Source organism: Eurytemora carolleeae, unplaced genomic scaffold (assembly GCF_000591075.1).
Source record: "Eurytemora carolleeae unplaced genomic scaffold, Eaff_2.0 scaffold299, whole genome shotgun sequence".
NCBI classification, from domain to species: domain Eukaryota; kingdom Metazoa; phylum Arthropoda; class Copepoda; order Calanoida; family Temoridae; genus Eurytemora; species Eurytemora carolleeae.
In genome coordinates this window covers 114,350-140,590 of record NW_019396463.1, presented here as the reverse complement: position 1 = coordinate 140,590, position 26,241 = coordinate 114,350, and the positions used below count along the sequence as shown (strand labels likewise).

General features: G+C 30.7%; 4 protein-coding genes across 9 annotated transcripts in view; 3 read left to right on the top strand and 1 right to left on the bottom strand.

The window, feature by feature from the left end:
- LOC111703752 (uncharacterized) overlaps nt 1–5,059 on the top strand; it is a 61,840-nt gene extending 56,781 nt beyond the window's left edge. For 4 of the 5 annotated variants that reach the window (XM_023475794.1, XM_023475792.1, XM_023475795.1 and 1 more), the window contains 5 exons: nt 372–707; nt 2,332–2,375; nt 3,380–3,495; nt 4,048–4,165; nt 4,902–5,059. In XM_023475794.1, coding sequence (XP_023331562.1) covers nt 372–707; nt 2,332–2,375; nt 3,380–3,495; nt 4,048–4,165; nt 4,902–4,992 — 705 coding nt within the window. In that variant the 3' untranslated portion in view covers nt 4,993–5,059. The other variant, XM_023475791.1, reaches the window with a different exon arrangement.
- A 3,091-nt stretch (nt 5,060–8,150) lies between these two features.
- Nucleotides 8,151–11,513, top strand: LOC111703740 (uncharacterized). Its single transcript, XM_023475776.1, has 4 exons — nt 8,151–8,186; nt 8,708–8,832; nt 10,068–10,159; nt 10,893–11,513. The coding sequence occupies exons 2-4, from the start codon at nt 8,715–8,717 to the stop codon at nt 10,998–11,000; spliced, it is 318 nt and encodes a 105-aa protein (XP_023331544.1). The 5' UTR covers nt 8,151–8,186; nt 8,708–8,714; the 3' UTR covers nt 11,001–11,513.
- A 4,069-nt stretch (nt 11,514–15,582) lies between these two features.
- The window catches only part of LOC111703746 (NACHT and WD repeat domain-containing protein 2), a 17,154-nt gene continuing 6,495 nt past the window's right edge, over nt 15,583–26,241 (top strand). The window contains exons 1-3 of the mRNA XM_023475784.1: nt 15,583–15,894; nt 16,580–16,618; nt 18,152–18,209. Coding sequence (XP_023331552.1) covers nt 15,833–15,894; nt 16,580–16,618; nt 18,152–18,209 — 159 coding nt within the window. The 5' untranslated portion in view covers nt 15,583–15,832. The remainder of the gene's footprint in view (nt 15,895–16,579; nt 16,619–18,151; nt 18,210–26,241) is intronic.
- LOC111703741 (facilitated trehalose transporter Tret1) overlaps nt 19,906–26,241 on the bottom strand; it is a 9,373-nt gene continuing 3,037 nt past the window's right edge. Inside the window, exons 4-12 of one of the 2 annotated variants that reach the window (XM_023475777.1) lie at nt 25,997–26,095; nt 25,567–25,692; nt 25,113–25,229; nt 24,691–24,800; nt 24,368–24,507; nt 23,600–23,787; nt 22,130–22,180; nt 20,146–20,206; nt 19,906–20,035 (exon numbers count right to left, since the gene is read on the bottom strand). In XM_023475777.1, the coding sequence (XP_023331545.1) occupies nt 19,948–20,035; nt 20,146–20,206; nt 22,130–22,180; nt 23,600–23,787; nt 24,368–24,507; nt 24,691–24,800; nt 25,113–25,229; nt 25,567–25,692; nt 25,997–26,095 (980 nt within the window). In that variant the 3' untranslated portion in view covers nt 19,906–19,947. The remainder of the gene's footprint in view (nt 20,036–20,145; nt 20,207–22,129; nt 22,181–23,599; nt 23,788–24,367; nt 24,508–24,690; nt 24,801–25,112; nt 25,230–25,566; nt 25,693–25,996; nt 26,096–26,241) is intronic. The other variant, XM_023475778.1, reaches the window with a different exon arrangement.

Genomic DNA, 26,241 nt, shown 5'->3' with positions numbered 1-26,241 from the left:
CTATATCATGCACCTCTGACTCTTTAGTAAAAGTAAATTCAACCTAAAGTCTGACCTCGTCAATCTTGTTGCACAGGCTAGTCCATTGAGTGTCTGCTTTATTATCACAATTTATCTGGGCGATACAGTACAAACTGGGACCAGAAAGGTTGACCCGGCTCGGAAGTTCAAATGTTCTACGGCTGCCCGTGATATGGAGCGGGGGGTGGGACGCGGTGCTGAAATTTACAAATTAATTGGTTACATATAAATATTAATTATAAGAAAAAAGAGGCAAATGTGTAACCAATAAATGAATAATTATAGAGAGAGAGTTGTACTTGCAATTATAATCTAAATTTCATAAGCAATAAAGTTTATTCTTTTTTCAGCCTCCTACTCTACCTAAACCACAGATTCGATCTGTAACAGCTGCCACACATATCCAACCTTCAACCACAAGAGCCACACAGGAACCACACGTTCATCATCATAATCAAATAGAAGAGAAACAAGTAAAATGGAATGGGGAGAACAGAGTTGAAAACTTTGTCGAGCACAGAGAAGGCGCTCCAAAGGAAAACCAGGGTCCCCACGGGTCCAAGGGGGTCCAGGGCCCAGAAAGCCATGAGATGGTTAAACAAGGGCGGGTCCCTGGACTAACTGCAGGGGATAAACCTTCAGAAAGTGGTGATGGAACAAGTATTAGCCTCCACGAAATACAACAGGTTTACCTTAAAGGAACTGTAAGTGTATTTTCAAGTTAACCTTCATACAAAGATGACATTGCCTGATTTACAACCTTACCCTTTAAAGTTTTGTCTTATCAAGTATATAAATTAGATATGCATAACCGTTCATTTTTATATAAAGTTTCTCTACCAAATGTTTGATCAGACAAATTTTTCAAGGGAACCGTTGTAAATCGGGCGTTTATATCTTCGTATGATGGTCACCTGAAATTATGCTTACAGTCCCTTTAATCTAACATAATTAAAGGGTTTGTAAATGTAAATCAAATAACCATAGATTTGTGGAGTGCTATCAATGAAAGCAGGCTTTTTTCTGTTGTGAATCGTTAAACTTACTTTTTATTTCTAATTCCATACTGTATCTTGATGTTATTAAAAACCATCTATTTTCAATACTAAGGATAAAAGCCATAATAATGCTAATAATTGTATAATAGTTATCATCAACTATTGTAAATTACAATAATCTGTTTAACAAGGTTAAATTTAATTAATAAGATATTAAATGAAAAATGATAATACCGCTGATGTGCGTCATGAGATATAGTTTGACTAAAAGTTTTGATAATCTTGTTTAGCTTTTCTTTATGCATTTATACAAAATAGAGGAAACGAAAAATACATGAAAATTACATTAAAGATAAAGTTTGATAGATCTTTTTCTTTAGTTTAGTTTACATACTACATTTACAAGTTTATTTATTATAAAATTTATACATGTATAATGTACATGTACATGCACATATTCAAATATAGTCTTTGAATTTAGCCATCTAAGGAAGGGTTGGGGTGGAGTCTCAATTTGGTTTTAAACGTATCCCTTGAAATGTATATAAGAATTAATTAGGGTTTTCTTAAATATTAATAAATGTTTTCGTTTAACTTTTTAAGCAATAAAGTTCTATGAAATATAAGTTCTATTAAATATAAGTAATTGTGAAAGATGAATCTCATTAATTTCAAATTTCAAAACATTAAAAGTGCAAATTTTCCATTCTAGAGAACTGTTTGCTGAAACTTATCCATTTTATGAAAATTACGCAAAATATGAAACTAATCAATTCTCCACTGTGTCTATGCAGTGTTGCATCTACCATTTTTTGTGATTTTTTTCAGCTGACGAGTGACGACATTTTTAAGACGCTTTTCTTCCTTTTTAACGATTTTAATTCACCGTCTTTCCACTTTTTTTTAACGAATTTTAAACCACTGTTTATCCACCAAATTTAGCAATTAAAAACCACTATGTATCGAACTACTTAACAATTTTAAATCAGTCTGTATCCACCATTTTTAACTATTAAAAACCACTGCGTATCTGCCATTTTTAACGATTTAAAATTACAGTGTATTCATCATTTTAACAAACTGAAAGCACAGTTTAGTATGTAATGTGTATCCACCGTTTTTAAAGAACTCAAACTCAAACTCACAATTTCAAAGAATTTAATCCACTTTTTATCCATAATTTTAAAGAATTTGAACCACGGTGTATTCACCATGTTAAAGGATTTAAACCACTTTGTCAGTGTGTATCCAATATTTTTAACGAATGTATCCACTATTTTTTTAAGAATTTAAACCACTGTGCACTGTTTAGGTGGATGAATCCAAGCAGTTTTCCAATGCCGGGAGCACCACCAGGTAATGTTTTATATATACATTTAATTATTTTACTTGTACGAGTTTGTGACATCATAACTCCACTGTTTGATATTTCAAACGAAAGAGTGACAAAGAAAACTTGATAGTTTTGAAAATGGGCGTCTGGACTTCTTGGACAAAAAGACGTCTTTGACTTGTATATTATTTTTAAGACTACTGTAGTGCTCGGCTTGGTAAAATTCGAAAATACCCGCTTAAAAGTAAATTATTTTTGTTTTTGTAACTTTAATGCGAAGCCGTTCAAACTTTGAAGATAATTTATTCATACAGCAAAGTTTTTTCCAAAAATTGTTTATACAATCCGAAGAAAAGTTCTGAAAAATTTATCATCATGCATAGAGATTTTTTGCTAAAAGAATATTGAAAATTGACGAGTATATGTTCATAAACCGGATCTATGTAAAGATAGTCATGGTAAAACAAATTCTGGGGAAAGACAATTGGAAATAAAATCGTGAGGGGACAAGTTCTAAGAAAAAATGTCGTTTACGTATTTTAAAAGATGTCCAAATATAAGTTACCTGTAACAAAATCTACTATTTAAACCTAAAATTGTTCCAAGGAGCCGCATAGCGAATTTTTTTTAAAAACAACTTAACAATTATTGATTTTCTATCAGTTAGCAAGAGCAATTTCTAAATTTTCCCATCTTAAAATAATGAAACCGAATTTTGCAGTAGAATTAAAATCATTAGTAATTTTGAAAGATTAGAAAAACGGATAAATTTAATCGTTTTTGTTCAGAGAAGATTGGGTGAACAGAGTTGGAAATAAGATAAGGTTTAGGAGGAAGAAAAACGGATAAATTTAATCTTTTTGTTCAGAGAAGATTGGGTGAACAGAGTTGGAAATAAGATAAGGTTTAGGAGGAAGAAAACGGATAAATTTAATCTTTTTGTTCAGAGAAGATTGGGTGAACAGAGTTGGAAATAAGATAAGGTTTAGGAGGAAGAAAAACGGATAAATTTAATCTTTTTGTTCAGAGAAGATTGGGTGAACAGAGTTGGAAATAAGATAAGGTTTAGGAGGAAGAAAAAGGAGAAACTGAAAACAGAGAATAGGGCGAGGAAAGCTCTAAAAACAATATCTCTTATCTTAGGTAAGTATGCATAAAAAAACAATTATTTTCTTTGGATTTACCGGAAGGATTTTTTGACTTCAATACTTCATAATTTTTGTTTTTTTGGACCACTTTTTAAACCACACTTGATGGTTCTGAGTAAGGATTTCAATCTAAAAAATTAATTTTGCTTTTATATATCATGATAAAATCTGTTAAGAAGCTTAAAAAAATTAATCATTTTTACTTCATACTTAGAAAATGTTTATATTAATTCCTGTTAACGAAATTTCAAGTAACCCTCCATTTAAAGTGGAATGGGCCTGAATTACAATTTTCTTTAAACCTTCATCTGTTGTCAGCACTCTAGATCAAGCATTTATTTCCAACTTCTATACAGATTAGTTTAATTTCTCTTTGATATCCCTTGGTGGTTAAACCCGGCAGGGATCAAGCATTTATCCTCAAATTTATTGGATTTCTAGAATCAAGATCAATCATTCAAAATTAACGATAAGCAACGCTTTATTCGGTGAACCAGTGACCACTATAGAAATGAATTCTGCAGTTCCTTAACAAAATGTTATTAAGGTGCGTTTGTGACCTGTTGGACCCCCTACCATATACTGGCTATTGTAGCTTCCTTCTGTCCAAATTGTATTAATGTACATGTGTACATGCTCTCATACTTCCTCTGCTACGCGAACAGGTAAACATGTACAAAATGTACAGTTTGAAAACAACAACATTTTGTCTGAATAATGAATTTAGAAATTGCGATAATTTTGTTAGAAATGTTAGAATTTAGAAACAATAAAATAAAAATGTTAGAAATAATTAACAAAATGTTAGAATCAGTGAACAAAATATTAGAAAAATAAACAAAATGTTTTAGAATTAATAAAGAAAATGTTAGAAACAATGAACAAAATATTAGAAATAATAAACAACATGTTAGAAATAATGAACATAATGTTAGAAATAATATACAAAATGTTAGAATTAATAAACAAAATGTTATAAATAATAATCAAAATGTTGGGATTAATGAAAAAAATGTTAGAAATAATGAACAAAATGTTAGAAATTACGGACAAAATGTTAGAAATAATGAACAAAATGTTAGAAATAATGATCAAAATATTAGAAAAAACGAATTTAATATTAGATTTATGCCTAACTTTAATTTCGAACTTTCTAAATAAGGGTTAAACACACAAAAATAAAAAATAAACAGTTTTACAGATGCTGTAAACAATGAAAAAAGGGTGTTTAAATTCTGTCCATTAATTTTTAAAGTCATTGTGGGAACAGTACACGTTACTTTTAATTTCTTAGTTTCATTATTTTAAAAATTAATAATTAGTATATATATATAAATTTACTATTTTCAAGGAAAAGTTTTTTTCTCTTAGATTTCTATTTTATTTATGATTATATTTTAGTCCAATGAATCCGTTCTGTTACGCGGCATCCAATCAGCAGTTTAAGAACACTTTCAAGAGAATAATTCGAGGAGATCTGTCCTTTAAATAATATAATTCGAGGAGATCTGTCCTTTAAATAATATAATTCGAGGAGATCTGTCCTTTAAATAATATAATTCGAGGAGATCTGTCCTTTAAATAATTCATTAACAGGACTGTAAAAGAGATTTATGAAACTATTGTGTACTTTATCACTCATGGTCACTTCATGGTAAATTTCATTATAAATGTGCTATAAATTAATCATTAAAATAGCTGTTTATTATAGCACGGTATACTATACAGTTGTAATGGTTCCCAGATAAAAAAAAAAATAAAATATTTGTAATAAATATAAATTTAGATTTAAATGAAATTCAAATAACTACTATTTTTTTATCTCTGTTTTGTTTTTAAGCTTATTATATAGAAATGACCATTGCATCAAGCCAAGTACTCTAGCATTTCATAAAATAACATAGTTGTTTAGCACAACTTGTTATAACATTTTTTCACTTAAATTTTCTCTGTGTCTCTAACATTTCTGTCCGAAACTCGACATTTTTAAGTGGTATGTCAAGTGTATAATTCAAACTGATGTTGTGGACCTTTGTTATTTAATGCTATACATTCTGTTGGATCTATAGTTTAAGTTTGAAATATCAAAGGTTTAAGTCACCAGGTTACAAAGATATTGGAATTAGAAAATAACAGTTTGTGATTCATTTTTAGTTCATTTGACATAAAATCTGTAGATTAAAATTATGTAACTTAAACGATAGTTTTAAAAGAATAGTTAAAAAACTCATGTTTTCTATTAACCAAAAACCTTAAATTTCAAAATATTTCAAATGGAAATATTTTAATTTTAAAGTTTCTGTTATGATAGAATAATGACTTTTTCAACTAGAAATAAAAGTGGTTAAAATCCTGTAATGCGAAATCTCATCCAGCCAAAATAGTTAATTCTGAACAGAATTCGAATAATAGAAATTTTTTCTCAATTATCGGAAGAGAATATTTCAAATATTAGTATTATTCCAATGAAAAATATAAATAAAATTTGGAAATTCAACAAATTAAAATAAGGAATTTTTGAATTCGAAGAAAAATTGCACCTCGTCGTTGAATTGAAGTAAAATTTTTCTTTTAATTAATTGTATTTTAGAACTGAAATTCTTAAAAATTTGATTAAAATTTTCTAAAGACTTTGTTTCTGTTATGGATTATTTTTGCTTCTGAAGGTTTTACAAAAGTATGTTTAAAATATTTCAACAAATAATGTCGGCGTTATGAAGATGTATATATATTAAATTATACAAAAAAACTTAATTTATTTTTATATTAAAAGTATTTTTCCGTTTTCTTTCAAAGCTGAGCATTTACAGTGGTCACTGTATGTACAGTGGTCACTGCATGTACAGTAAGGCACTGCATGTACATTGGGCACTGCATGTAGTTGTCACTGCATGTACAGTGGGCACTGATTGTAGTTGTCACTTTACATAATGTAAAGTTTACATCCACAGTATATAAAGTGTTTGCTTTAATTTCTATACAGTGTACACTTCTAGTTAAGCCAATAAGTATTATTATGATATTGAAATTTAAAAAAAATTGATGTGAATATGTTTTCATAAAATGTTCAGAAATATTTAGATAAAAATAATGTACTCGATGTTGTAAAATATAATAGAAAATTGGTTTTATGATTATGAAAAATATCAAATAATTATGAAATCTTAGGAAATGATAAAAATTGATGTAAATATAGATTTAGAAATATTTTGATTTCAAAAATTCCATTTAAAAAAAACTTTTATTTTTATTGTTCTTATTGCGTTTGTTTTACATTAGATACTCAACATGCAGGGTCAGTTAATAAACATGAGATCACGAAGGCTACACTTATATTAAAAAAAGTAATGCCAAGGTGTATTAACGGACCCCGTTTACATAAAAAATTTTCTCATTTATATAATTTTTCAAAAATATATGAAATAGTTTTTATTTCAAACTAACAATTGTTTAATACTTTTACATTTAAAATGAAATATATCTCTGTTCGTATAGAAAATTAATAAATAAGGAAGATATAGGGTGAACCACAAAGAATGCGACTAAAAGAAAGACCTCAATTTTTTTTAAATATCAAGATCTGTAGATTGAAAGCTAGTCTTCTACAGAGTGTCCCATATCATATTAGATTCTCTCCAAGCTTTAAAGCCAAAATAAAACCTCAATACGCGGAAAAAACTAGTATTTTCCACAAGAAAATCATCAAATTATTTTATTATCTATCTATCTAAGCATCTATATTTTTTTCTATCTATCTGTCTGTATATCTATCTTCAAAAATAGTTTTCATTCTAACTATTTATCGATATTTATATATCTATATCTTTATCTAACTAACTCATTATATATCTATCTAGCATCTACGCATGATCTCTGTCTTTCTATTTTTTTACATCTACTATTCACCTATCTATCTATCAATCTATGTGTGAAGGCCAAGTATATGTGTGTAGGCAACAATGATAAACCAGGCAGGTAGGTAGGTGTATTTGAACCAAGGATCAGGGTTGTATATATATATATATTATTTATCCATCTATATATTCATTTTCCTTTTTTCTTCACAAGCTAAATAATGAAGTGTACTTTTAAAACCAATTTATCTTGAAATTTTAAACCTGAAATTATCCAAACCCAACCATTTGTTTATAATATGTTTAGATTGTTAATGTTGAGTTACTCATCTTTTGAAACATCTGTGTTTTAAACCGATTAATTGAACACTTCTTAAAACCTAACATTAAATACATAATTTAAAAGTTACATTCACAAAGTCCGATTCACAACGATACCCTTCTAACCTTTGTGAATAATAACATTGTTTATTTACAAACTTTGTCTATTTGTGCACAATGTACAACCTACAGAGTGTCCCAAAAAACATGGGAATTCAGTGACAAATTCGATATCGTGTTTGTTATGAATTAGCTTGTAATACCTAATTTCAAAACCAATTATATAATTATGTCTGCTAGAGCGTATTTTATGAAAAGGGTAAAAGACTGTAAAGATGTGTCTATAATGTCTCCGCAAGATGAACAGTGAATACGGACAAGTTTACTCTGTTTGTATACTGCAATTTTCTTGTTTTACTAAGTACAACTGTATGCAGTCTAGTCAAAACATAAACAAACAAAATGTGAACATAGCAGACGAAACTCTTACAGATTACAGCTCTCTCAGCAGGTATCACTATACTAAATCAAAGAATTATTTAAAAAGACGATATCGAATTCGTCACTGAGTTCCATGTTTATTGGGACACCCTGTACAATGTACAACCTACAATGTACAACTTACAATGTACAACCTACAATGTACAACCTACAATTTACTACCTACAATGTACAACCTACAATATACAAACTACAGTGTACAACCTACAATGTACAACCTACGATGTATAACCTACAATGTACAACCTATAATGTACAAACTACAATGTACAACTACAATGTACAACCTACAATGTACAACCTACAATGTAATGCCTACAATGTATTACCTACAATGTACAACCTACAATGTACAACCTACAATGTACAGCCTACAATGTACAACCTACAATGTAAAACCTACAATGTATAACCTACAATGTACAACCTACAATGTATAACCTACAATGTACAACTTACAATGTACAACCTATAATGTACAACCTTCAATGTACAGCCTACAATATACAACCTACAGTGAACATATCGTAGATTAAAAATGAAAATTGTACTGTTCTGTCTGTTTGGGTTATGTACAGGAGGACCTACACTGTACAGGCTCAGTACAGGGGAGGAGGAGACAGCAGAGGAGATTAGAATACCTGTATCCAGTACAGGTATTAGGATACAGTATATATTAGGATAGCTGTATCCAGTACAGATATTAGGATACAATATAGATTAGGATAGCTGTATTCAGTACAGGTATTAGGATACCGTATATATTAGGATACCTGTATCCAGTACAGGTATTAGACTACAGTATATATTAGGATACCTGTATCCAGTACAGGTATTAGGGTACAGTATAGATTAGGATATTTGTAACCAGTACAGGTATTCGGATACAGTATAGATTAGGATATCTGTATCCAGTACAGGTATTAGGATACAGTATAGATTAGGATATCTGTATCCAGTACAGGGATTAGGATACCGTATATATTAGGATACCTGTATCCAGTACAGGTATTAGGATACCGTATATATTAGCATACCTGTATCCAGTACAGGTATTAGGATACAGTATATATTAGGATACCTGTATCCAGTACAGGTATTAGGGTAGAGTATAGATTAAGATATCTGTAACCAGTACAGGTATTAGGATACAGTATAGATTAGGATATCTGTATCCAGTACAGGTATTAGGATACAGTATAGATTAGGATATCTGTATCCAGTACAGGTATTAGGATACAGTACAGATTAGGATACCCGTATCAAGTACAGGGATTACGATACCGTATATATTGGGATACCTGTATCCAGTACAGGTATTAGGATACAGTATATATTAGGATACCTGTATCCAGTACAGGTATTAGGATACAGTCTATATTAGGATACCTGTATCCAGCACAGGTATTAGGATACCGTATATATTAGGATACCTGTATCCAGTACAGGTATTAGGATACCGTATATATTAGGATACCTGTATCCAGTACAGGTATTAGGATACAGTATAGATTAGGATATCTGTATCCAGTACAAGTATATAACTTAATCATATATTTTCACTTTTTAAAACTACAAGTTTAAAATGAAGTGATCTAACGGTGATTTGATGGGCCTTTCTTCAAAAAATTAACTACAACATAGTACATGTTTTAAAATATTTCCATCAAAAATAGCGTGAAAGACTTTGTTATGATTACATATTTTAATGAAATGGCCAAAGAAGTCTAAAGTAATAAATACGAAAAACCTAAATTTAATAAGTAAAGTTATTAACCAGGACTTGTAGTCTAACCTATGTGAATCTGGCGTAGCTGCCTCACGTTAATTTAACATAACCGTTAACGCACGGATTAGAAAAATGAACAACATGCCCATCCTTAATATCTAGTAATTCCTCTGGATGATCTGCCTGAGTTTAATGTTGGGTTTGGGTTTGGTTTGGTTGATAGTTCTCCAGTCAAGAAACCTTCATATCTTAAGGTATGATCAACATTAAAGGGACTGTAAGCGTAATTTCAAGTGACCCTTCATTCCATGGAAAGGTACACTTGAAACACCAATGTGAAGAAACTGGTCGATTATCAGGTTTAAAGTGCGTAATTCTGATATGTAATTCTGGTATTGTTTCCTAGAAATGCGCAAGTCACTTTTGTAAAGAACCCATAATTGAAGATAATCTGATATAACATTGATATCTAATTCATACTTGATCATCAGACATTGCTATCTTAGTATGAAGGGTCACTTGAAATTACGCTAACAGTCCCTTTAATATATAGATATAAAATGCAATCAGCAATAAACTTGGTATGAATATTGAAATAAAGGAAATATTAAAATATTTGATAATTGTATTCTTTACAATTTAAAAAGTAGAAATCTCTGTATTGGTGTTACAATGTTCATATATCGAAAGCTATCATTTAAAAAGTAAAACTGGGATTAAATTCATAATATCTTATTAAATTTTGAGGGTACAAAATATGCTGATTACTTTTAGGGAATTTGAGTATGTTTAAAAGAATGCAATGATATTAATGATAATAATAATATTAAATAATGTAATCTACGACAATAGACATATAAAATAGTAACATTAAAATAAGAAGAAGTTAAATAACATTGGAAATATTAAACATTAACTTTAGATATTAAAAATAAAGATACATATGATAATCTTTTTAAAGCATATGAATATCTACTTTTGTTTCAGGATATAAAACTGATCACTTCTAAGAATAAACATCGATTCCTTGCTCCCGCAGGAGTTCAGAAACTAAGCAGAGACGAGTTCGAACAGTTTGCTAGTAACACTCTCTAGACTCTAGAGTTCAGAGCCCTCTTCAGTTCAGAAAACGTACTGTACTCTAAATTCAGATTTATAAAAAACTTTTCATTTTCTGTAACAGATTGCTTGAGAAGTGCTATTGCTTACATTTATGACATACTAAGATACTCTTTAGAGAAATAAAGGGGAAAATGGCATTTAACATTACCGTCTGTGTTACTTCTTAAAGAACCTCTTTAAAAGTATATACCATTTATTCAACCTAATTTTTAGAAATATGAATTTATCTTTCAGGTTAATCTTTGCTCGATAAAATTGAAGAAAAAAAAATAAACTTTTGACTAGATGATTTAAAAAAATTGTTGAAATCTGATTAATTTGAAGACCGTAGTTTAACTTTACCTATCATAAATAATAGGTTTAGTAATAGACTTTGTAAATATGAAACTTAAAGTGTCATTTAACATTATCGTAACTAATCATTTGTAACAGTTTTAGTCATTTTATAGATTTAGTACAAGTAACAATAAAACCATATTAACTTTATATTGAAGACTTATTTAAAGTGTTTCTGAAAATAACTTTTACTGAAGTTTGTGTAATCATTGATACAAGAAAATCTGAAAAAAAAACTAAGAAACGTTAAGTAATAAAAAATGTCATTGCTCACTTGGTTTTCCCCATGATATGGATAAATCACATTTTGCTTTTTTGTTAAAAAAATATATTAGTTTGATCGGATCTGATGAAACATTGACAGAATCTCATACAAATTGGATAATATCAATCAGATCTAGATCGGCGGAACAAGGCCAAAATTGTCCAAATTCTCGTGGCAACTTTTTATTTTCCACCAAAGAGTTAAAAGAGAAAACTTGCTTTATACCAAAAAAAATCAATATTTCTGACAAAAAATTAAAATTTAAAATATTCAAAATTCTAACTTTAAACTACGTTAACACAGAGTGAAATATGTAAAACTTTTTAAAAATTCGGTAAAAACTTTTTAAGAATATTTTATGAATGACAAATTTTATGAATTATCAATGAAGGATGAACTATCCATAATTTTGATACGCAATAGAAAAAATACCTTTTCACATCAGACAAGGTACTAATGCAAGGAAAGTTATTTCAAAGGTGTACGCATTTTTTGTACTGCAGTGTACTTTCTTTGGGCGGAAAAGTAAACAAAAGACGGATGTCGAAGCCTGACATGGAATCCATTTTCACAAAATAATATATGAAATATTCTGGTCTTAGGAAACTATTATGTGAATTTTCAAAATTATGAAAATTTAATGTTTTTATCCTCCTCGGATACTAACTAAACTAGGTACAGCTAGGTACAGTACAAACTGGAACCGGTTGACCCGGCTCTGAAATTTAAATGTACTACGGCTGCCCGTGAAAGTACATGTTTACATAAATAGATAAAATAGATTGGCGAATGTATTCAAGAAGGCAAATGAAAGTATTAATGAATAAAAGATTGAATGAAAGGATTAAAAGGGACTATACACGTATTTCAATTGACCCTTTATTGATAGAGTGAAATGTCAGATTCACAACGGTGCCCTTAAAGATGTTGTCCACGAATTTTCCACATTATTGATCATATTAAGGTTCATGTATGCTGTTGTGAATCGGAAATGCTCATTTTTTTTAAAAGGGCGGGTCATTCGAATTTACAACAAAAGTCCGGCCAATTGATTAAAGAAAGTTTGAATGATTAATGTATAAGTTGTATTGTCGGTATCATGATGTCCTACTTTTCTATTGGAAATATATCCAACAATCATATTGGCACAGTTATTATTGTATTTGCTTGTCTGGGTGTGTGTTTGGGTGTCCAGCCGTTTGTGTCCAATAAACGTCAAAACGGCGAAACGGCAAAGCGCTCTAAAAGCATTTGTCTGTAAGATACGATATATCTATTTGCTAACAACACTAATAACAATTATTATGTTACAGGCAACAAATGTGCAACTTTTTATTGTAAATATGTATTTGTACTATAGCAAATAGATTAGCTAGTTTATAACACTGTTTTGGGTATTATCCCCACTAATAAATAAAAAATAACGTTTACAAAATTTTGAATATTACTATGATATTCAAGTTTACAATAACTTAAATATTAATATAGTTTACAAGGTGTCACATAAAAGCGTAAATGTAAATGTATAAGATTAAGCATGTACAAAAATCTTACCAATATTATATTGATTTTTTTTGCAAGAATAGCAAAGAGGTTTATTGCACTTTGTGATGAAGGAATAAAAAAGTATTTCTGACAATTTTATTTTGAATATGCCTACTGAGTACCAAGGCACTCCTTTTAAAATCAAGTGGAAGGTTATTTCATATCTTAAAAAGTATATGAGCTAGAGGGAAGATATTCTTATTGAAAGTTGAGAGATCTTTCAAAATTTCCGATTTTTTTAAAGTTCTGGTAAATGAAGACTGTAGAAGGTTATTATTTTTTTTAAGAAAGATATTTTTCATGTTTTCCACTAGGGTTTCTTTCCCTAGTGCTATTGAGAATCTATTCTGAAATCTCAGGGGGGGGGGGGTTACGCCCGATATGGGTTCAAAATTCTCTGTGGCAACTCACTACAGGTAAACTGTACATGGCTGGACAGTCGAAATTGAAAACAATGTCGACATTTCCAATTTTTAAATTGACCATAATAGAAAAATTTACGATTTTTTAATTAGAGAATTAGCCTCAGTTCTAATTCTCTTTTTTGAATTTGTTACCAACCACATTCCGTCACGTCAAAGGAATTGAGTCTTTGCCACAAACTCTGATTTTTTAGACCTTATATGTTTGCTACCCAAAGTTTGAAAAATCAAAAGTCTACACCATCAGGTTGCCAAGATATAGGGATTAGAAAATTTGAGTTCGTGGCAAAGACTCATTTCCTGACGGGTAAGGTTGAAATTTTACATATTCTTAAACATTAGAGCTAGTTAGAGGAAAAAGAATGTTTTGAATTTCTAACATGTACCAAATAAATTTGCTGTTATTCACACTTGTGAATAAAATCAAAACAAGAGGAGCTACAAGGTCACAAAGTCGTACCAAATTATGTGCCCTTCTCTTTCTAACTAGTTCTCAGTGATTTAAATATCTTAAATCCCTGTTGTAAACTATTTTGTGAACTATATTTGCCCCTGAAAGAATGAATTTAGAATGAAACCTTGACAGTTCAGTTTTATCAATAAATATCCTGAGAAACAACCCCCTCGTGAAATACACTGAATAGATTTTAATCCCTAGAAGGGAGAACTTTAACTTTGTAAAACCTGGAAAAGTGTTTCAGACATTTTATTAAAAACAATGAGACGGCTACAATTTCACCACAGAGATAGACAACATGGTGGATATAAATTAATTTCTAATCAAAAATTAAAGCGACCAATTTTCTTTATATCAATTGGCAGTTGGCATAACTTTGTGAACCGATTCATTTTTCAAATACAACATTATTTAATTTTAAATAAAAAAAACGTTAATTTTCCTTAAATTTTTATTCAAATTTATTTAAAAAAGACATTAATAAAAAATATTATAAATTATTATGAAAAACTCTCATAATCTATTCAAAATTTAAAAATAGATCCGTAATTTTTCTTTGAATTACGAAAAAGAAACTAAATTCTGTTTATAACTTTAATGACAAATTCAAAAATTAAACGCCATCTACATCAATCTAACAAAATACCTTTTTTTTTAGCATTAAAAAGTATTAAATCGAAAGAAGTTTGGCTGTTTTCTTAATTATGCGTTGTTTGAATTGAGCATTTTTTAAAAGTTACTGATCCAAAAAATTTAAATGAAGGGATATAAGAGATATATAATCTGTTTTGAATATTCATAACAGAAACAATCTCAAGAACTGACGAGGGTCAACCCAGACCGAAAAATATTTTCAATAAAATATGGAACTAACATCTACTATTTAACTATATAGAGGTTTGGTCTATCAGCATCACCGAATTTTATAACTCTAATTTGCAAGATTAACCAATCTTTTATATTGTTACATTTTCTGTTAGCTGACACATATAGTTGATTTTTCATAATATGTTTTAATTGATATGATCTGAGAGTTACTTATAAAAACATATATTCCTGTTTCGGGGATTTTTGGCAATGAAGACGACATTTTAGTATTTTCCAGGAATGTTCGAAAACAAGTTGTAAGCTGAATATTATTTAAAAAAATAAAATCAAAACATATTATGAAAAATCAACAATATACAAATGTGGGGAAAGATAATCGATGACTATAGGTTGTAATAGATTTTTTTACGGTCTAAGTCGTATGTTGCATCTTTCTGAATTTGTATGGACACTACGTTCTTCGGTATTAGTCGTTTTTGACAATTTTCTCCTTATAGACGCAACAGATAGAAGTAAGATTAGTAGCAATCAAACGCACTTTTTATCGCATTAAGCCTATCCCCCCTTTCATTTTTCGCGAACACTCCCTTTAAAATCTAGTGAGTTAAACTCCTAAATATCTGTTTGAGATTAGTCTTTACTCCATCTTATTTATTAGTTTCCACTTCGCAAATATTTAGATCAAATAAAATGGAGGAAGAATGGAAAATTAGGATTTTCTGTTCAGACCTGACAGATTTAAAACCTCCCCCTCCTAGGACAGAAATACTATATTTTGTCATCATTTGAGAGAACAAATGCTCTGTTTTTTAAGAAACAATATTTTTTACTATTTTACAATAATGGAGAATTATTTTATAAAGTGTTTCATGAAAAACAATTGACATTTTATACAGTATTTTGTTCATAATACAGTTCGGTGAAGGTGTACATTTCTTCTACCTATACCGATATGACTCTGGAGAAATCTGTTTTATTTCAAGAAGTTCAACCTCAACTCAAGAAGTATTGCATGTGAGTCAAATTTAGGCTATTAATTCTTTTGAAAGAGAAAAACTTTTAGTTGGACCTCCAAACTTTAGTTGACCTCCAAACTTTAGTTGGACCTCCAAACTTTAGTTGTACCTCCAAACTTTAGTTGAACCTCCAAACTTTAGTTGGACCTCCAAACTTTAGTTGGACCTCCAAACTTTAGTTGGACCTCCAAACTTTAGTTGGACCTCCAAACTTTAGTTGGACCTACAAACTTTAGTTGGTCCTCCGAAATTTAGTTGGACCTACAAACTTTTGTTGGACCTCCGAAATTTAGTTGGACCTCCAAACTTTAGTTCTACCTCCAAACTTTAGTTGGACCTCCAAACTTTAGTTGGACCTCCAAACTTTAGTTGGGCCTCCAAACTTTAGTTGGACCTCCAAACTTTAGTTAAACCTCCAAACTTTAGTTGGGCCTCCAAACTTTTGTTGGACTTGATTTTTAAAAATCATAAATAAGAAGGAAAAGCGGTAATATTTTCCTATTATTATTATTGTCCTGTAAAAAAGTTGGAAGAAATGCTGACAGATTAAAAGTAAAAATAGGACAAAACTTTGGAAGCTTAATTTCACCTAATATCCACTTTTAAAAAGTCATAAAATTTGTATTTACTTTTTAATCATCTAATTCGTCGAAAAAAAATCATATTATGATTTTGTTTGCTAGGGATACATATGGAATTGAGTTCCAGATGATCGATGTGAGGTGAGTCACATCAATGAAATTTGATCAATTTTATCAAATCAACGTTAATTTTAAATTTTTTTTTATTGTTTCCTCGTCGCTATTTTTGTGGTGAAGATTCTAGAAAATTATCATTAAATATCGATGTAATTTTGAGTGACCCCACATTTAAAAAAAAACAGAGGAGCATGTCCGATTCACAACGGTACCATTGAAACCTTGATCTGAGCTGGGAATTTAAGAATGGTGGATATCAGGATTAATGCTTGATCCTCTCTTTTTGCTAATCTCGAGACTAACATAATCTCGAGATTAAATATTTTGATCAACAATTTTGATTCTATAGGAACGCCAGATTTGTTGGGTTTCTCGGCTGGAAGGGCCTTCATTTTATTTCTCACCCATTTATTTATTAATACATTAGTTAAAATTGATTAAAAAAGAATCTCAAACGTATTATTAAATATTTTTCTTTGCCGATAAATTTACAAAATGGCCGACAAGAAATTCTTTATTTGTTAGAAATTGCGGATTTCTCTCATGGGATAGAATTTATTTTCAAGGCTGCCATTGGTCAATACAATGTATGAACTTTATTCCTGCACTCTCATTGGAGAAAATAATGTACGGATATCCAAAGGAACAGAAAAAGAGTGTATTTAGGGCTAAGATTAAAAGTTTCCACAGTGGATATTCGGATTAAGTAGTTGGGATTAAAGGTTATCAATTCTAAAGTTCCCAGCTCTGATCTGCCTGGAAGACAACGTCGTTTTCTAGCTTTAATTCAAATAACTTCTCCATTGCTTCTGAAATACGGAGCTTCGCAAGTCACTTTTCTCGAGAAACCACAAACTGAGACAGTTTTAAAAACAAAAAGCATAGATAAATAATTAATGCTTGATCAGACAAAGGTGTAATGGTGCCTTTTTGAATCAGACATGTCACTCTATCTATGGAATATCATTGAAAATTAAGATTGACAGACCTAACAGTGCACCATTCAAAGACTTTTATTCAACTTTGATAGAATTTTTATCCCGCATTTTACTCACAATTTCATGACCTTTTTTATTTTGCGTATAATAAAAAACACACATTTTTTGCGAAACTTGAACTGAATAAATTTATGTATCCAACTGTCTTGTGTTATAATTTGGAAAATTATGTATTTTGTTTTGATTTATTCTGAAAAACCTATTTTCCCGCATGATAATCCAAGACATTTGCATAAATAGAAAAATTCACTATTCACTAAGAATTTTTTCAAAAAAAACTTACTGTAATAAACTTGCTGAGAGTACTTACAAGAACGTGCCAACTACTAAGAGTCCTATATTTAACGTGCTGAGACTGAGAGTCCTTTCAATCATGTGCTGAAACGTACCGAGTGCACCTTTAACATACTGTACGCATAATTCTTATTTTCTTACCCCCCCCCCACACCACCTTTATGTATTCTTATTTCCTTACTCCCTCCCCCCTCCTTCTTTAAGTATTCTTATTTTCTTACCCCCCCCCCCCTCTTCCTAATGTATTCTTATTAATTTCTCTCAGGTGGGGAGTTAGAGATGAATCAACTGATGATCATTCAACAACAAATATATTTCTTCAGGTTTTAAAAAAAGTTTGTCACACAAAACATACAAATTTAAAGACGACCAAACATGATATTAAATATTTAATATACCCTTCAAAACAGTTAGAAGAAACAGAATTTATTTTCATATTTTGTACGAGTAATTCCTAGAGTTTTAGAGGTACTTGATGCTATTTCACTGGGTCGTCTTAAATTTGTAATGTTTTGCGGGATAAACTGTATGTATTTAGATGATTATATTGGAAAATATGTAGATTTAAAGGGAGTATTTTGACTGGTATTGGTATTAGTATGAAGATTGATGTCAGGGTTAGAACCTGTATTGACTCGACACAATTTTTATCTTATATCTTCACGTTAAACTAAAGTAAAGTTCACGTAAGATTTAAATCTTATATGTTTTTATTCATGATGCTTTATTATCAAAGAGCTATTGAGAAGAACGAAAATGTTTTAAACTTATAGTATGTATACCGGATACAATATGTATACCGGATATAATATGTATACCGGATATAGTATGTATACCGGATATAATGTGCATAACGGATATAATATGCATACCGGATATAGTATGTATACAGGATATAGTATGTATACCGGATATAATATGTATACCGGATAAAGTATGTATACCGAATATAATATGTATACCGGATATAATATGCATACCGGATATAGTATGTATACAGGATAGTATGTTTACCGGATATAATATGTATACCGGATATATAGTATGTATACCGCATATAATGTGCATACCGGATATAGTATGTATACCGGAAATAGTATGTATATCGGATAAAATATGTGTACAGTATATAGTGTGTATATCGGATATAATATAACTACCGGATATAGTATGTATATCGGATATAGTATGTATACCGGATATAATATGTATACCGGATATAGTATGTATACCGGATATAATATGTATACCTGATATAATATGCATACCGGATATTGAATGTGTACAGGATATACTATGTATACCGGATATAATATATATACCGTATTTGGTATGCATACCGGATATAATGTACACCGGATAAAGATTGTATACCGGATATAATATGTCTACCGGATATAGATGTATACCGGATATAGATTGTATACCGGATAAAATATTTATACCGGATATAATATGTACACCGGATATAGATGTATACCGGATATAGATTGCATACCGGATGTAATATGTATACCGGATATAATATGTACACCGGATATAATATGTATACCGGATAAATTTGCTATTCTCGTACTACTGCGTAAAATCAAAACTAGAAGAACTACAGGTTCACAAAGGTGTACCATGGTAATGCATATAAATATTACCTCTTCCCTCTGTTTAGAAAAGTATGCTTTGCAATCTGATTTATTAGACCTTTGACATTTGAAACTTTGAATTTTGCTAAACCCACTAATCAAAGTTTAAAAAATAAAATTATGACAGCATAAGGATACAAAGATATAGAGTTTGGAAAATTTTAACCTGCGGCTAGTGTTCAATTCCTTTCAACGATTTATTCGAAAAAAAGCAAATTTTTTTCGCGATTATTTGAACTTTTATTTGACACGAAAATGGTTGACAGATTTTTTGAAATTATTGGTCAAAAGTATTTCGACATTTATTTCGTTGGCTAGCCCTAATAGACATGGACATAGGTTAAAGATTAGAATTATAAAGGGACTTAAAACACCCAAAGTTTAACCAATACTATATTTCATAACAAAATATAAAAATAATTTACATTAGCATCTGCTCTATTTCCCTCCTAGATTTCCCTCGTGTTTCTGGTAGAAATAATAACACAAAAATACCACCGATAATTGAACTAAAACAAAATAGATAAAATATCTGATAAAAAGGTTTTCCGAGTTTTCTGGATTTATATATTATATATATTATATATTATATTTTATATTTATTTTTTAAATATTCGACCTGAAACCGTAGAACCAGAATACTCCACACTTTCCCAACATCTCCTCCATTCCGCCAAATACTGCATTTTTATATAAAATTACAGGCTGTCCAAAAAAGTTCTTGTAGGTACTACAGCTCTCGAAAAACACGATTCACGAATTGGCAAAAAAAGTCAAAACCAAGCCAATATAATTTATAGTTTGAAAAGAAATAGGGATTGAAAATTAGAGTTTGTGGCAAAAACTCAGTTCCTTTCGAAAATATAAAATAACTAGCCTTAGAGGGCGCTTCGCGCCCATCTTCTAAATTAATTGTGAACATGTTCTCTATGTGTACATTGTAAAACAAAACAAAAATAATTCGCGGATTTTCACAAAAAATTTCGTGGATTTTCAAAATTTTCAAAAATTTAATGAAGATCGAATTTTGATGGAGACAAATATTTTAAATTTCAATCATTCATAAACCTTCCCTGGGTTCCCTAGATGTCCCCCCCAAAAAATTGGGCCCAACCGGTTCAGCCGTTTTGACGTTTATTGGATACAAACAAACAAACAGACAAACAGACAGACAGACAGACAAGCCAAATTTACATATAGATAAAAAAATTTCGACCATGTTGAAAGCTGTTATAGTACCTAAAAGAGCGTTTTTTTGGGACACATTATTTATCTATATAATAAAGCTCTTCGCTCATTTGTATGTAGATAATGATATGCCTATATTGTTATACTTAGCTTTAGCTGGCCAAACGGCTGGATTGAATGGAATGACATTTTCATTTCAGCTAGTAATATACATAATTATTTCTTCGTTTAATAATGAATTGGTTATTAAATTGTAAAATTTAGAATTAATCAATCATAATTCAATCTATTATGGAATAAAATGCAATCTATTAACCTTTATTTCCATAAATCAATAATCAATTTTCATTTGATGACAGTTCATTAACTTGAACTAAGCAAGAAATCAATCAATGCATAAATCCATATTGTTTTATGACAAGTGAAAAAATTGATCAATTGATCAGAATACCAGCTTTTCAAGAAAAAAATTATCAATTGATCAGAAAACCAGCTATTAAAGGAAAAAATTGATCAATTTATCAGAAAACCAGCCGATAAAAAGGAACATTGATCAATTGATCAAAATACCAGCTGAAAAAGGAAAAATTGTTCAATTTATCAGAATACCAGCTTTTCAAGAAAAAAATTATCAATTGATCAGAAAACCAGCTATTAAAGGAAAAAATTTATCAATTTATCAGAAAACCAGCTGATAAAGGAGAACATTGATCAATTGATCAAAATACCAGCTGATAAAGGAAAAATTGTTCAATTTATCACAATACCAGCTAATAAAGGAAAAAATTATCAATTGATCAGAAAACCAGCTGATAAAGGAAAAAATCGATCAATTTATCAGAAAACCAGCTGATAAAGGAGAACATTGATCAATTGATCAGAATACCAGCTGATAAAGGAAAAAATTGTTCAATTTATCACAATACCAGCTGATAAAGGAAAAAATTATCAATTGATCAGAATACCAGCTGATAAAGGAAAAAATTGATCAATTTATCAGAAAACCAGCAGATAAGGAAAAAATTATCAATTGATCAGAATACCAGCTTTTCAAGAAAAAATTATCAATTTATCAGAAAATCAGCTATTTAAAGAAAAAATTGATCAATTTATCACAATACCAGCTGATAAAGGAAAAAATTATCAATTGATCAGAAAACCAGCTATTAAAGGAAAAAATTTATCAATTTATCAGAAAACCAGCTGATAAAGGAGAACATTGATCAATTGATCAGAATACCAGCTGATAAAGGAAAAATTGTTCAATTTATCACAATACCAGCTGATAAAGGAAAAAATTATCAATTGATCAAAATACTAGCTGATAAAGGAAAAAATTGATCAATTTATCAGAAAACTAGCTGATAAAAGGAAAATAAACACAAGTTTAATTAACGAATTAAAAAAGAATAAACCTGTTGTAAAGATGAAAGCAAATCCCCAGTTTAAGAGAGATGCAACACTTCCTAATATATTTATTCAGTATAGACTGTTTATTTCAAATATAAGAATTTAGGGAATTTTGATCAGAAATTTAATATATTTCTAGAATTTTTATCTCGATACAAAAGAAATCTTTACAAAGTTGTTAATCAAATTTTTTAGTGAAGGGTAGTCTCATCTGTTTAAAGTAAAGCCTGTATAAAGCTAAGCAATATTACCAACAGCTGCTGCTGCTTGAGGTATACTAAGCATTATTACCAACAGCTGCAGCTGCTTTAGGTAAACTAAGCAATATTATCAACAGCTTCAGAATTACCAACAGCTGAAGCTGCTTGATGAGTACTAATAATTATTATCAACAGCTTGAACTGCTTGAGGTATACTAAGCAAAATTACCAACAGCTGTAGCTGCTTGAGGATTACTAAGCAATATTACCAACAGCTGCTGCTGCTTAATGATTACTAAGCAATATTACCAACAGTGCTGCTGCTTGAGGATTACTAAGCAATATTACCAACAGCTGCAGCTGCTTGATGAATACTAAGCAATATTACCATCAGCTGCCGCTACTTGAGGATTACTAAGCAATATTAGCAACAGGTTGAACGGCTTGAGGTGTACAAATCAATTTTACCATCAGCTGCAGCTGCTTGAGGATTACTAAGCAATATTACCAACAGCTGCTGCTGCTTGAGGTAAACTAAGCAATATTACCAACAGCTGCTGCTGCTTGAGGTATACTAAGGAATATTACCAACAGCTGCTGCTGCTTGAGGAATACTAAGGAATATTACCAACAGCTGCTTCTGCTTGAGGTATACTAAGGAATATTACCAACAGCTGCTGCTGCTTGAGGATTACTAAGCTATATTACCAACAGGTTGAACTGCTTGAGGTTTACAAATCAATTTTACCATCAGCTGCAGCTGCTTGAGGATTATCGAGCAATATTACCAACAGCTGCTGCTGCTTGAGGTATGCTAAGGAATATTACCAACAGCTGCTGCTGCTTGAGGTATACTAAGCAATATTACCAACTGCTACAGCTGCTTGAGGTATACTAAGGAATATTACCAACAGCTGCTGCTTCTTGAGGTATACTATGGAATATTACCAACAGCTGCTACTGCTTGAGGTATACTAAGCAATATTACCAACTGCTGCAGCTGCTTGAGGTATACTAAGGAATATTACGAACAGCTGCAGCTGCTTGAGGTATACTAAGGAATATTACCAACTGCTGCAGCTGCTTGAGGTATACTAAGGAATATTACCAACAGCTGCAGCTGCTTGAGTTATACTAAGCAATTTTACCAACAGCTGCAGCTACTTGAGGTATACTAAGCAATATTACCAATAGCTGCTGCTGCTTGAGGTAAACTAAGCACCACGTACTATTACCAACAGCTGCAGCTACTTGAGGTATACTAAGCACTATTACCAACTGCTGCTGCTGCTTGAGGTATACTAAGATCTGAAAGAAGAATCCAAGTAAGAGGTCCAGGTCCAAGGCAGAAGGGTATAATAAATGCCAGCAGGCAGATAATAGGCACCCAGTTAAACTTAGGCCCAGGAGTAAAATAGAAATACATTCCAAATCCTGTCATTGCCACAGACATCATCATTAAACTGAATGAGATTTTTCACTTATTAAAGAAATTGTTCACTTGTTAAAGAAATTGTTCACTTGTTAAAGAAATTGTTCACTTGTTAAAGAAATTGTTTACTTAATTGTTCACTTGTTAAAGAAATTGTTTACTTGTTAAAGAAATTGTTCACTTGTTAAAGAAATTGTTTACTTGTTAAAGAAATTGTTTACTTGTTAAAGAAATTGTTCACTTGTTAAAGAAAACATAATATAACTCAACTTTTAATCATAACTCAGTTTATCTATACCGCTTAAATATGAATATTCTTATCATGAAAGTAATCACGTTTTTACCTATAAATGTAATTATTTTATAAAATAAGGGGTTGTAAATATAACTAGAAGTGACCCTCCATTTATAGAGTGGAATGTCAGATTCACAAAGGTAGTTTAGAAAGCTTTGACCGATTAAGAATGAATGGATTTCTATTCCTGAAACACTTTAAAGGCTAGAAAAACGACGATATCTTCTACATTTTTAATCAGATGGAGTTGTAAAAGGAATCATCTTTAAATGGAGGGTTAAAATTACAACAACATTCCCTTTAATTTGATTGATACCTGCTGACAAGCAATGGTTTTCTATCAAATGATCGTACAGCGAAGAATGAAGCTATTGTAGATATAAGCATTGAAATCCCAACAATCACTGATGAAACTCTAGATGAGAGATCAACACCAGCCGAGCTAAATATCTCATTCTGACACCGAAATTAACGAATTTGAGCTACAGCTGAACTAACTAATTCCGGTTCAAATTTGAACCACCGAAGTTAAAGTTAAAGTCAAAATTAAAGATTCAAGAAGGATTTGAATCGATGATTTTAATTTGAATCGATGATAGGCAGTTCAGCCACCCTGAAAAAAAATATTTAATTCGGTCCCTGGAAGGTTATAATAACACTTATCCCGTTTGCTTGGTTTATAAGTATTATCATTGAGATCAGTAGTACAGGCTTTATAACAGTAGGATGTCTAAATAAGGGACCATTTCCTACAATAAAATATAACCTTAAATTATTTCTAAACGGGACTTTAGAAGTTATTTAAATTAAACTTTTCATTTAGAGACTGATTCACAATGATACCCTTGAAATCTTAATCTGGCCAAACATGATTGAGATATCCTTGTTTTCTTGCTTTAATTGGTTTCAATAGTGGTTTCTCTATTAAAAAGACTTGCAGATTTTTGCAACAGAAAACAAACATTTTTTATAGAAAAACAGCGAAAGCTTCCTCTTTTTTTAAAGGTGAAATGACATCTACACTCTAAAGTTCCTGTAAGTAGAATATTGTTTAATTTTACCTTTACAAGTTTTACTTTCTTCAAAATTGATAATTTCATTTTCAATTTTTGAATCGTCATCAGTGCTCTGAAGCCACTTTAGAACTACCCTGGCTTCTTCCAACCTCCCCTGTCTTGCTTAATAAAAAGAAAAATACAAAATAACATTCTTTTTGAAAACTCTAAAACTTTTTTTTTGTCTTTTCATGAAGGCTCACAAAAAAATAAAGGCTTAAATTTAAACAATATATGTGGGATATATTCTATATTTATACTATAAAAATAGATTTCGTTCGGCACAAGACCCTTCGACAACTTTAGTTTAGTCTGAAGTTTGTTGGCAAATTAAATGGATTGAGTATAAAAACTGCAGATTTCTATCTTTGAAGTTATCCCCCCCCCCTCCCAGAAGAATAGCTTAACTTTAATAAAAATATGTATTGAAATAAAATTTAAGTTAAAAAGTCTTTTTCACCTAACCATACTGGGGTTTCAGGAATGATCAAGGAAATTATGAAAGAGGCGACAGTTACAGATATTCCAATATAGCCTAGCTCATTCCATTTCAGAACAAGCCCACTGCAGTACATTAAAACAATTCCTAAAACATTATCTGGTTGCAGTATATTAGATTTTCATTCAAACTATGGTTTGGTAAAATGAATTTAAAGGGACGTTAGCAAATTTTCAGGTACCCTAAACAGGAGCGAGGGTGAGAACCTAAACAACGGATGCTTGCTATGCTCCCGGATTTAATGAACTCCCTGAACAAGATAGAGAGAGACAGTAACAACTTAGAATATTAAAGCCAAGAACATTTCCGTGGGTCTTCCGAATTCCCAATTTAAAATTTGAGGCATCCACAATACAAGAGGTACCAACTGCTGTGTCAATGTCAATCTTACCAAGTATAACAAAAAGCTGACAGATGGCTCCCAATACTCCTCTAAGCTCTGGAGAACCTACCTCACCAGCATAAATAGATACCAACACAGAATATATGCCTAAATTATAATAAATAGATACCAACACAGAATATATGCCTAAATTATAATAAATAGATACCAACAGGGACGTATTCAGGAATTTGTCCAGGGGGGTCTTACATTTTTTTCTCTTTCCAGGGGGGGCTCAGCACCCGTTGGGGCCT